This window comes from Scleropages formosus, chromosome 10 (assembly GCF_900964775.1).
Source record: "Scleropages formosus chromosome 10, fSclFor1.1, whole genome shotgun sequence".
Classification (NCBI taxonomy): Eukaryota; Metazoa; Chordata; class Actinopteri; order Osteoglossiformes; family Osteoglossidae; genus Scleropages; species Scleropages formosus.
Window position 1 is genome coordinate 15015605 of NC_041815.1, and position 12390 is coordinate 15027994.

The 12390-nt window shown below is 46.2% G+C and overlaps 1 protein-coding gene across 4 annotated transcripts in view; it reads right to left on the bottom strand.

The window, feature by feature from the left end:
• The window catches only part of LOC108922442 (septin-4-like), a 42965-nt gene that overhangs the window by 4199 nt on the left and 26376 nt on the right, over positions 1–12390 (bottom strand). For 2 of the 4 annotated variants that reach the window (XM_018732550.2, XM_018732551.2), the window contains 9 exons: positions 5285–5381; positions 5047–5133; positions 4710–4833; positions 4178–4312; positions 2066–2183; positions 1882–1983; positions 1285–1381; positions 578–740; positions 233–332 (listed from right to left, as the gene is read on the bottom strand). In XM_018732550.2, the coding sequence (XP_018588066.1) occupies positions 233–332; positions 578–740; positions 1285–1381; positions 1882–1983; positions 2066–2183; positions 4178–4312; positions 4710–4833; positions 5047–5133; positions 5285–5381 (1023 nt within the window). Of the gene's footprint in view, positions 1–232; positions 333–577; positions 741–1284; positions 1382–1881; positions 1984–2065; positions 2184–4177; positions 4313–4709; positions 4834–5046; positions 5134–5284; positions 5382–6358; positions 6686–8535; positions 8662–12390 lie in introns of all 4 variants that reach the window. The other 2 variants (XM_018732552.2, XM_018732549.2) reach the window with 2 other exon arrangements.

Here is a 12390-nt window from a genome sequence, read left to right on the forward strand (position 1 = left end):
TTTTCGAAGGGGTGGGGAAGGGGGTACTGTTGGCTAAGTCGCCACTGTGGTGGTGCACTCATGAGGCCTCTAGCTCAGGACTGGAGTTTTGGGCAGGCTCTAGGTGTGGTTCACTGTGCGGTTCATTGTGCAGATCTGGGCCCTCTACTGGGTTGTGGTGATGTTCCACCCTGGATGGTGGTTCAGCGTCAGGCTCAGGTTCGGCTTCCAGGTGGGCATCATGACGCCGTACCTCCTCGTCTTTTTCTCGAATGAGCTTCTCCGTCTCACTATCCGTCACGCCAGGCACCACTGGAATGGGAAAGTCTGTGCCGCTCTCCCGGGTCAGCTTGCTGCAAGGGTGCACGTGGGCCAATCAGGGTTATGGGTCACATAGATCATGACAACTAGACCACTAGATTGGCAGAGGCACTAACACAGATGGCTATAAAACCTAGTATTGAGTATATGAGCTAGCGATCAATCATTCTTCATGGAGCAGTGCATCCATTATGTATCCCTAAATAAACAGTGTATGGAGGAGTCCCTTGACCACAGTCCTGATGTAAAACATTCCTACCACAACGTGTATGCGTACTTGCGGTTGCGCTCCTTGACCACCATGCGGGTCATGCTCTGGATACAGTGGGCCCGGTAGTTCTCATAATGGGTCTCCCGGGTGACGTCTTTCAGGTCCTGCATGTGCGTGCGCACCAGCATGTTCCGCAGCTTGACGAAGTCGCAGTGCGCCGGGTTCTCCACTGCCGGGGGAACAAGGGATGCCTCAAAAGGTCAAAGTGCTGTCAGTCCTGCTGGTATTGTCCAATGCCGTTACATCACACACTATTCAAGTGACTGACCGGCTTTTGTACTGAGAAACTTGCATCATGATTCATCGTATTTACTTTTTCTCTCATTTGCTGCAGCGCAAATGTTCGGTCCTTTCTCAGGATCTTTGCAACATTTAATTATTTACTAGATGTTTTTCACCACAGTAGCGTAACACTAAGAGTAGACAACGCATTTCATAAAATGTGAAGAGCTTTATATCTTTAACCACTCTGCACATGACTGGCCTCCCTTACAGACCTTCAAGCCGTAAGGTAAAAGGAAGGCAAACAGCCAGCATAAGGTGACCAACAGAATGAACTTGAGTCTAGCAGAGATGATATTCTCACCTGTCAAAATTTTGGCTTTGTCGATATAAGTGTGTGTGTGTATATGTGGGAGAGAGAGAAAAAGAAAGATTGCAACCTACATATGTTGGAGTGGGTTTAGCACAAGAACGGGGGTGTGGAGATATACCCTCTACGATGCCCCAGGGGTAGAGGCGTCCTCGCACCCGTTTCCCCTTGGCCTCCACCACAGTATTGCTGCCGATTACAGCAAAAGGGATACTGTCCTGGGAGACAAAAGAAACAGCAGAGCTATGAGTGAGGAAATAAGTCATCAGAAGACAGTGCTTGGGGGGTTGGGGAGTATATGTAGGGAGGAATACTGCAGTGCAGGTCTAGCTTTCTTTTTCCCCACTGTCCATTCCCCCTTCCCTCCCTCTCACCCCCCTCACAGCACAGTCTTGCATCGCAAGAGGAAGCTGCACCATGCAGGTCAACACTGATGCATGGATGCCACTTTCTGCTCAGCCTGCAAGGACCAGTATAAACCAATCAAGGCTAATGCTGCCACTGCCGTGTTGCTCATGGGGAAGTGGTGGAAGCACAATTACACAGAGGAAAACTTTGCTGCTACAGACAGTGTGAAGTAGCAGAAGTCCCCATTGGGCCCATGGAAGAACCACACCAAGTTGTTTTGGTGCTGGGGCTTTACAGAAACACACTCTGAACTGCACGAAAGGCTAGAGTCCTGTCAGCACACCGATCCTGCCCAAACACGAGACCTCACCTTGAGCTCCTGATCCTGCTGCTTGAATTCTTCATCCTCATCTGAGTCGCAGTCGGGGAACTGGTAGATCTTGATGCCGTACTGCTCTATCTCCTCTCGGATCTGTGTGGAGACTGTCGCTAGAGAGGACTGCTAATCCCATGACTCTGCTGATATGGATGACCAGGTCCAGAGTGGAACTTACCTTGATCTTCTTCTTCTTGACCTCAGAGGGGGTGAGGGTGTCTGCCTTAGCCAGCACAGGGACAATGTTGACCTTCTCATGGAGGGCTTTCATGAACTCAACGTCCAGGGGCCGAAGGCTAGATGGGAAAATGCAGAGAGGCATGGCACTGGTTCCTTGTGATATGAATGAAAGTTAAGAATTTTCAAAGATAACATTTTATAGTTGATTTTTTTTTTTTTTTTTTTTTTTTTTTTAAATGTTCATTCTTCCCTGAGACACTCATGTGAGGTAAGAGAATGAGCGTGAGCCTCATTTAATAACCTTATGAGGGATTCCTTTGCATTTACAAAGACTGAATTTGTACTCTGCTCACCTCTCAACAGCTGAGTGGTACGAGACCAGAGCAAACATGTAATCTTCAGTTATGGCTTACTGCGGTAAATCCTCAGTCTCCATCAGCCCTTATTTACTAGGTTTGTCCTATTATAATCGCTGTAATCTCTGGGTGACCCCTGTCCGGACTATCAGTCAATTGACGACTTCTGCATTGTACTCAGTGACTTTTACCTTTACAGTTCTGTTGCATTAGTGGATGAAATAATACATAAACAGTGAGTATCATTTCATAGCTCCTCCTGAGGTTCCAATGCAGATTGGGTCCAGAAGGAACGATCTTAAAAAAAATGCTCTTTATTAACATTGTACAAGCTAAAATGTAGTTTGGAAAAAGATGTGAGACAGCACAGAAAACAAGGCAAAATATGACAGGTCACTTCCAATCATACAACTCAGACACCCCGCAATGCACAGCAAGGCAAACGAAGTAAATATCAGAAAGAACATTACAGAACCAGAAAATTCACTCGACTATCTACAAAAGTTTTGCACCCTCAACACCGTCGCAATATGTATGTATGTGTGTTTTCCTTGTGAGCGTTTAACTGTACGGAACATAAAAGGTACAAAAGCGATGAACAGGAACACAGCATTATAGAGCACTTCATGAAGGTAAACTGCCTTATCACAATACAGCATAAGCAGTGTTAACCACTGAAGTAACTGCGCCCATTTCAATGGGACTTGGAGATATTTTAGCATAAATAGGTGCAAATTTTGGGGCTCAGGAACACATTTTTTTAACCACTGAAAAGGTAATTACATCTTAAATTTACAATAATTCACCTTACAATTGGTTTTTCCAAGATTATTTTCTTCACTGGTCCATTTTCCACAATTTGACTTTTGCAAAGTGAAAGCATCTTGCATTTCTTGCAACACTGGACATGCTTATGTGATGAATCCGTCAACTATCAGGATTAAATTGGACACTGGGGGGGGGAGACATTTATTTACTGTCATTTTGAGAGTTTTAATTTAGTTTGGAATTAAAAAAAAGCGTTCTACTGTGATGCGCTCGAGTTCTGTCTGGGATGTACTCTGCCTTGTGCTCAGCACTTCCAGGATAGAGTCCTAACCACCACAACCCATCACTGCACAAGCAGTTATTCATAACCGATGGATGGAAATTTTAGACAATTTTCTTCTTTCTTTTTTCTTAAAGCTTTACCTGAGGCTTTAAGAGAAGCTAACAGGGAAACAAGAAGAGGAAATATCTGTATTATTTATCCTTTACTGTTTGTTATTTAGTGGTAAAAGTGACTTGGGACAGGAGAGGAAGAGAGTTAGAACTTCTGGACCCAGTTATGTTCGTATGGAGGAAAAAACATCACCTCAAAGAGTGACAAACTCAGTTAACAAAAAAAAAAAAAAAAATTAAGTTTACACAAATCAACATCAGAACTGAAGCAATTATTCACAGTTCTGTATTAATACCTTCAGCAGGTGGCACTACTCAAGAAATTATACAGATTTTCTGCAGAAATAAAACTAACAATTGCTGTATTTAGGCACTATATTCAAGATGCCTACAAGCAGAATTTCTTCTGTACTGGCTTGGAGGAGTTGCTCTCATATCACATGCTTTAGTCCCAGGCAGTACAAGCAACTGTCACTGTAGTGAATGTGAGATGGTACGGTCAAAGTACAGGTATGATCTCTCATGCAAAACGTGACTGAACAGAGGCGCAAACTTCAAAACCGCGGACCAACGTGTAGAAGCGGTTCTCGTACCCGTGGCCGAAAGGCGAGATGAAGTAGAGGCAGCAGTGTACGCGGTTGTCCTGGATGTTCTTGCGGTTCAAGCCACTCTCATCCCTAAAGTACTGCTCAAACTGCTGGTCGATGTAGTCGGCCACAGACTTCCAGCTAGCAGGGAAACACACACATTCCAGCAGTTAGGAAACTGTCCATTCTCTCTCTCACACACAAACTGCCAGTTTAGCTAGGACCTCAGAGCCAATTTCCAGTTAGCATGTTTCAAGCTTGTCATAGGTACACAGCACGTACGCGCAGCACACAGTGACATTTCTTGCTTGTGTGTCTCCCAGACACTGAAGATAAACATGTAGAGACAAATACAAAAATAAGGCAGTAAGCAGAATGCAATAAATACAATAAAAGAGGGAGAGAGACAAAAACAGAAAAGAGCAGACAATATAATAGTTTCACACGTCAGTGGTACACATGGCAAACGGTAGCGACTGGTGTTTTGTGTGTCTGAGCAAACCTCAGGAGACCCTCCTGCCCACCTGTCCCAACGTACCACTCCGTGTTGTTGACAGCATCCCCAAAACCAGGCGTGTCCACAATCGTGAGTTTGAGCTTCACGCCCTTCTCCTCGATGTCCACTGTGTGCTTAGTGATCTCCACCGTCTGAGTGATCCGCTCTGCACACAAAGACAGTCCCCCATCTCATCATCTAAACACTTTAGCCAGACACCATCTCCATACATACTCAACCTCACCTGCCATCTACTCATCTGACCTCATACTTGTCTACTCAGTAGATGTAGATCAGCAGATACCACGTCATAACTATTTATGGAGCCACCACGCTGCCACACTTGGGTCTCAAACACACAGAATTAAGTTGACAATACCTTCAGCATTGAGCAGCTTCCTGTCTTTGTAGAGGTCTGTGAGGAAGAGGCTGTTGACGAGGGTGGACTTTCCCAGGCCCGACTCCCCTGCAATCACAGTCAGGGCTGTTAGAGCAGCCACACGGCACCGCTTGATGTAGCTGCTAGCGCTCCTGAATGTAGGGTCCCGGGCTTCAAAAGGTGACGGTATGGATGATCTGCCCTTCACTTCCTGTTCTTCCCAATCCCACCAACTCACCTGCTACCATCAGCGTGAAGTCAAATCCCTTCTTAACAGACTTCCGGTGCACCTGGTTCGGCAGAGTGGCAAACCCCACGTATTCTTTATCTTGGTCCTGACAGGAGAGGGGAAGAGGAAAGAGTATCTAAAATATGAGAATCACAATGAAATTCAGCAAAACGGCACAAACTGAGAAAGACCGCAATGAAGTGATGCAGCATGCGCATAAATCTGCATAAATGTTAACTTTACCTGAGGGTCCAAATTTGGTATAGAAACACCAACTTAGCCAACGAAATACAATCAATACACAGACAAAATCCAAGAGCTTTTATGAATATTTTGCTCATGTGAGGTACACAGCAGTTTTGGTCAGCCTCTCGTCTTGACCTTCATAGCACTTGTAGCTGCAGTTCTCAAAGACACAATGAGGTGGCAGCAGCATAGTGACTATTCACAACTGTGTAAACTGCACGACTCCCACTCTTTCATTATGCCCGATTACAAGCGAATACTAGACCTCAAGTGGAACCTGCATCCCTGCCATTGTATACACCGCTGAAATTCAAAAGCAACATCTTGACTCCCTGTTAAGCGGGTGGCAATTAAATGCATCGAGATGGATGTCCCTAACCTTGGAGGCACACGGATCTGCTTTGACCACCCTCTCAAATGTGCCAGGGGCCCCTTAACCTCAAGACACACTGCTACTTAAACGTAGTCTTGGAGACCCTAATGTTAAAGGGCTGCCACTTTCATCTAAAAATAGAGTAGCTGCATTCCAGCACTTTCTCATGTATGTGGTGTCCACCCCATCCCCCCTTCTCCATTACAGTTATTTGCTTGAGTTAATAGAAAAGAGGAACATTGATACCCTGGGATTCAGATGGTACGAACAGAAGCTTCTGTAGCTTTTAGGACCTTTGCTGAGCAGTGCGTTGCAGTTAGCTGAAAAACCATGAAGCATGTGCCTTTGTGAGAAAAGTTCTGAAGCTTGCAGACCGAGAGAGGTACTTGGGAAGAGAGGCCCTGTACTATCTGAAGCCCAGAGGAAACCCCTGGTCTCTGTGCTGGACTCTGCTCCTGCGTTACCTCTGCTGAGTCGTATGGGTCAAAGCGTCCCCAGGGACTTTTGGGCCTCGAGGGGCTGATGGGGGAGGTCACGCTAAAGTCCGTAGAGCCCAGCTGAAACCTGTTCCTTGCTTCCTGTCCTACGGTCGAATCCACGGGTGCCCTGCTGGCTGTGGGGGGCCGCAAAAAGTTGGGAGTTCCCGGACTACGGGGGCTGCTGAAGCCCTCTGCCTCCCTGTCTCTTGGTGGCTCGTGGCGGGGGAAGGGGTGCCCACTGCTGGGATGGACGTCTCCCATGATGTGCTCCAGCTCTGAGTCCTCGGAATCCTCCTTGGACAGGTTGGAGAACTGGTGGGGCAGCACAGGGCAAAGGGGGCAAGCAGCAGGGAGGGCGGCATGGGTGGGGTAGGGGGGTTAATATAGAGAGCAGGAGAGAAGGTTCAAGGGAGAAAGGGATCAAGTGGAAAAAGAAGGAAACAAAGTTTTTCCCCAGAATGAATAATTTAAGAATAGTGAGGGGAAAAAAAAGGAAATGGAACAAAAAATACCCCATCTGTAGCAAACATTTGTGGTGGTACGTTGGAGGCAGAAAGCAGAAAGAAAACAATATTAGCATTTGTTAGCTTACACTTGGTTGAATTCAACTCTACCAGCACAGTGATCAAGGGTGAAGACATCAAATGCTGGAACAAATTAACATGGAAGGTTGGACCCCATGAAGTTGAAAAACCCTGAAGGCTAGAGTGAAGAATGAGTGAGTTGGAAGATGCGATCGAAGAGCACAGCACTATAAAAAGCACACAGGTCAAAATGCACGCCACAACTACAGAGCCCAATAACTGGGGTGATCTACTCTGGCTTCTAGGAAATTCACAAACAATTGATCGCTCTAAAGCGCCAACACCTGAAGTGCAGCCAGATAGAAAACACCCCACCTCAGCAGATCTGGCCACGGCAGGGGGTGTGCAAAGTAGAATGGCAGATGATATAATCAGATTTAACATTGATGTGCTTCTAACAAATTTTCCAGCACACCTCTGCTTCATGCACATTGTGGTGATGGGATCATGTCACACAAGAGATTTGTTAGGAAGGTGCTGAAGGAAGGTCCCAGTGGAGAGTCTCATTACAGTCACCCCCCCATCAACAGCTTTCACTAAATGTCAGCAAGTCTGGCCGCTTGCTCCTTCCCTGCACTCTTGAACAAGGTGGCTGCAAAAACAAAATTCTAGAGATTTCTGACAGCTGAGAACGTGTCCTATATGAAAGCATGACAACAGCACTCCTGCCCCCAAGTCATGCTGCATCAGTCACATAGACAGCATTTTCAACATTTTCACCTGATTGCCATAGGATTGTTGTGGAAATAACCAAAAACCACAAGAAATGCATGGACTGATGGTGGTGCAGTCAGGAGGTTTTGTTTTCTGCTTGAAGAGTTTGTCAGTGGGATGCATGGCGGGAGAGTCATGTGCGGGGGATCTCAGGCCTCTGAATGGTGTGGATGCAGGCTGCAATGGTGTCCTGGGTGTTTGTACTCCACAACGCCATAGTAGACCAGATGTATGCTCCTTCAAGACAGGCTCATTAAAGTACTATATAAATACAGATACAGTAACACTGCAGTCACACCCTCTTGGATCCTGGGCCTCAGATGAATGAGAATTTTGTTTTCATAGAATGATGAAAAAACTCACCAGCTAAGCTGCAAACAAGGAAAGTGGCCAAGTGACACTTGTTCATGGAGAACTTCATGAACCTTTAGAAGATCCAATGTCCTAGTGCTACTTTGGTAATATATAGTAAGTACAGGGCAGTTGGTTCCTTTTCTCAAGACATTAATAAAGTAGTGATTTTGAGATCCAGCAGGGAAAGGAACAAAAGCCCTTGGGACTAAAAATGCAGACTTATTTCAACTCTTTCCATAAATTTCCTTCTTTTTAATTATTTAAAATAAATCAAGATTTGCTGTTAACAGCAGCATCATACTTAAACAGTTTTACTCAACACCTTTTGTTCTTTTAGGAAAGTCCTGGGCAAAGAAAAGTCTCTTTGATGTTACTGGTTAAAACCAGTAGTCTGTCACCCCACCGCCACAGCAGGCTATGTTCGTTGATACCATCGTGTTGCGTTAGGGTGAACGCTTAAGGAGACACCAGCACTTGTGGGTGTCACAATGGGAGCACTCTCTGTGGTACCTGCTCTCCTTGATGGTCTCGACTCGGTTCGGGTGATTCTGGGCTGGAGTGCTGGTCGTCTGAAGGAGACCCGGGTTCATGGTCGCTGTCCTCCATGGCCACAGGGGCCACAGTGCACTCTGCCATCTCCAACCAGGAAGGAGATTATTGAGGAAGGGGTGGAGCAATGGGCAGGATATGCCAATGGGACAATAAGTAGGTGGAGCCAGTATCGTGCCCAGCAAAGGAGACAGGGATGGAGTAGTACAGAAGGAAAAGTTGCCAAGACATCGGTGTGAGTTGTGAACACACAGGGATCAAAAAAAGAGATGGGAAGTGGGAAATAATTAAATAAACTCAGAACTTGGAACTAAGAACCAGTGTCTGAGATACACACAACAATGAGTTTATAAATGCCAGGACTCTGCTAGGGGCCAAACTCACTGTCTGCATGAGTAACTGGTGAAGTCAGTGATTGAGCGAAATGTTCAGATGGTAAATTCTTGCCATGTTCAGAACTGTAGTATGGAATGGGGGGCTGCCAGTCAAATTCAGTTCCTCTCAACACTGCATGTGTGCGTGTGTGTTTCCTGAGGATGCATCACTGCTCCGTTCTCACACACACACACACACACACACACACACACACACACACACACACACACACACACAAAGCTGCCCCTAAACAGCACCCACTACAGTCAACAGCACCATGCTATACGTCTGAAAACCAGAGCCAAAGGCAGATGAATACGAAATGTCACTTGTCAGCATGAACCATTGTGAAGTTTAAACAAAACCCCTACAACTTCAAATTAATTTGATTGAAAATATGGGAAATAGAGCTTGGTGAAGGAAACAGGGATAAAGTTGAATGCCAACTGTTTGCAATGTTCATGTCACCCGTGTCTGAAGACTGGCACTGAAAATGTCTACTGCAAAGTTTTTCGCCATTATAAAAATCTGGTTTACAGACACTGAGATGAGATGACGTTAGCTTCACATCTGACCTTTACATCCCACATTGGATATGATCAGCCTGCTACAACGTTGCATTCTCATACAGCATAAATGAAGACTCATGTGTGCAACACTCAGGCTCTTTTCTGGAATGAGCCATAGTTATTTGCAAAGCTGCAACTTCTCTGCAAAACAAACTGTCCGAGATCTCCCAATTCAGTCTCAAGTGTGACGACTGCTGCAATTACGCTGAGGCTGGAGGCTCAGCACATGGCAGAAAATTAACCAACAGCATCCCAGACTGAAAACCTCTGACCTGATTTCTGGGATCTCTGCCTGCTTTGCGGATCAATGTCGTATCCACCGGCATCATTCACGCCACAGGAATCTGTCCTACATACACCCACAGGTCAATACCAACCCCTCCTCATCACAAATGGGGTGACAAGTCTGCAGTGTCTGGTTGCACATCTCAGGCTCAGTCACCAGGTAACTGCATGTTACTCAGGTCAAGTCACAAGTTGCACCAGCTGCCCTTGGATCACCAAAACACTTTTTGAACCCATCAGCTAAAGCTCACTTACCACACATGACCTAGTGAACCAAAAGCAGCCTGACATTCATAGCTAAACCAGTTTCTGTACTGAAAACCCCATGCAGACACTAACGATAAATGCAAGCAGGAAGTGTGAGGACTACCTGCACTGGCTGACTGGAGATCTGAGGCTCACCTGTGATGAACCGGAACAACCTGGCTCTTCTGGCTCCTCTGACCCACCTCTTCATGCCCTCTATGGCAAGTCTGCCTGGTTGTGGCCCTGTGAGCCATTCCCTTTTATATGCTTCCCCTTGTGACAGGACACCGTGTCCTTCAGCAGCATTGAGCGACCCGGTAGCCCGAGGGGCCAAATGAGTGGCCGACCCATGCACTATGTTCTGAGCCCTCCTTCACCACCACCCTGATGGCCCACATCCAACGACTACTTACACAGTCCTTCAACCCAACCTGCTGCCCAGCACCTGATATGGTAAACTGCATGCTGTGTACCATCTTTGACAGGCAAGCAACTGCTTAACTCAGAGTGGTCATTTCTTTATCCTTATCATGCTCATTGCTGGTTTCCAGGCTCCAGTTACATCCAGCAGAGTCCATTAACCAGCTAGAAAGCAGCTCATCTACATCAGACCATTGCCTGCATTTCAGAGGAACTTGAACAATTGTCATTTATGTGCTAAAATGAGTAGATAAGCATGCAAGAGTAGACATGAGTGATGCGGTAAAATGTCAACCAGCATTCATCTCCAAATGCTTTTCTTTCCTTGTTAACTGTGGGTGTGTCAGAACATTAGTATTAGCATTGTGCTTGAGGTGGCTTTCGTCTGCAAAACCCACATAATAACTTCATTTAACTCAGGACATGTACACCATTATCCACAGCTGTGCAAAATCTTTTAGTACTTTTCAGGGGGGGGAAAAAAAGAGGCAATTTTTTTTGTGTCAGTACTGGGACAAATTAATTCCTAAATCCAGATTTGTGTGATTCTGTTTTCTTTCTCTGGCTGGAGAGAAGCAGCACAGCAGCCAGGCTCACAGGCTGCAATTATCTTAAGCACCACAGTCTCAGGAGGCCACGCATGTGGCTGACAGTAGATTTAAGGTCAAGAAATTCTGTAGCCAGGAGACATTTTCCCTGCTGGTCTCTGCTTTCTTTTCATTGAGATCTTTAGTCAACAAAAGAAGCGCACAGAGGGGAGAGGAGGGAAGGCAGTCCAAGACTGAATGGGCTTTGGCGACGGCACCGGGAATGCTGGGCATCGGTGACATCACCAGAGCCATGGTGTGGAGCAGTCTCTTTGGCTGCTTGGCATTCCTGACACAGGGCGCTCCGGAGGCTGAACAGACAGCTCAGAGGGACAGCGCCTTCGATGGCTCATTAGCCGGAGCGCAAGAGCAAAGCAGAGCAGTTTCTTTGCAGTCCTGTTGCTGAGGCTCAAGGTGGACATGGGATCACTTCCCAGCACCTGTGTACAAGCTTCTGGTCATTAAAATGTTCAGTTCGGCAAAAGTTCACTGAGGATTTCTGCAGAGTCCAGCAAGACGCTGTATCCCATTGACATGCTGCCAGGGCTGCGTTAAAAACGGCGCCGATGAATTATGAATTCATGAATGTTAACCGAGTGATGCTGCCCAAAGGAAAAATGGAGAGAGTGATAAATCGCAACTGCAATGAGGCGATGCAGTGTTTATTCGCCCCCCCCACATTTAGGCCTAGATAGGGGCTGAGGGGTTTATGGTGGGAGTTCGGGAGGTAGAAAGGCAGTCTCTGGAGTGGCAAGACACCACTTTCAGTACGAACAGAAATAAACTGTCATTAATTATCACATCATTCACTTTCACACCAGCTGCCTCCATTTGTCTTGCTTCAAGAGGAGTGTGAACTAGTTAAGATCTACACGCCAAGTGTAACCATTAATACCACCTGTCCGCCTGGGCTCTGCAGCTCCCGTCTTACACCGAGACACCCTGTCTGATGAACGAAAGAGCCGAGACCTCACCGCTGCGAGAATTTTTACAAGCAGGTAGAACACTTGGAAGCACAGCCACGCCATCCTACATCACCACAAAGGGACAATACTATAGGATGGCTAATATAATACATTGTTTCATTAATGGCAATTAATGACAATTCCTTTAACAGAAAATACATAACATTTTTTCCTTGTAGATATGCCCTCAGACCAAGATGGTACAGCCACCACACACACACACACACACACACACACACACACACACACAAAAGCTCATGGAAGTGCAGATGAGAAATCAGTTTCAGGAGTAAATATATTTGGTACCAACACGTGCAAATGCATGAATCCTAGGAGTTGGGTGTTTTGTAAAGCTGTGTTTGGGATTCG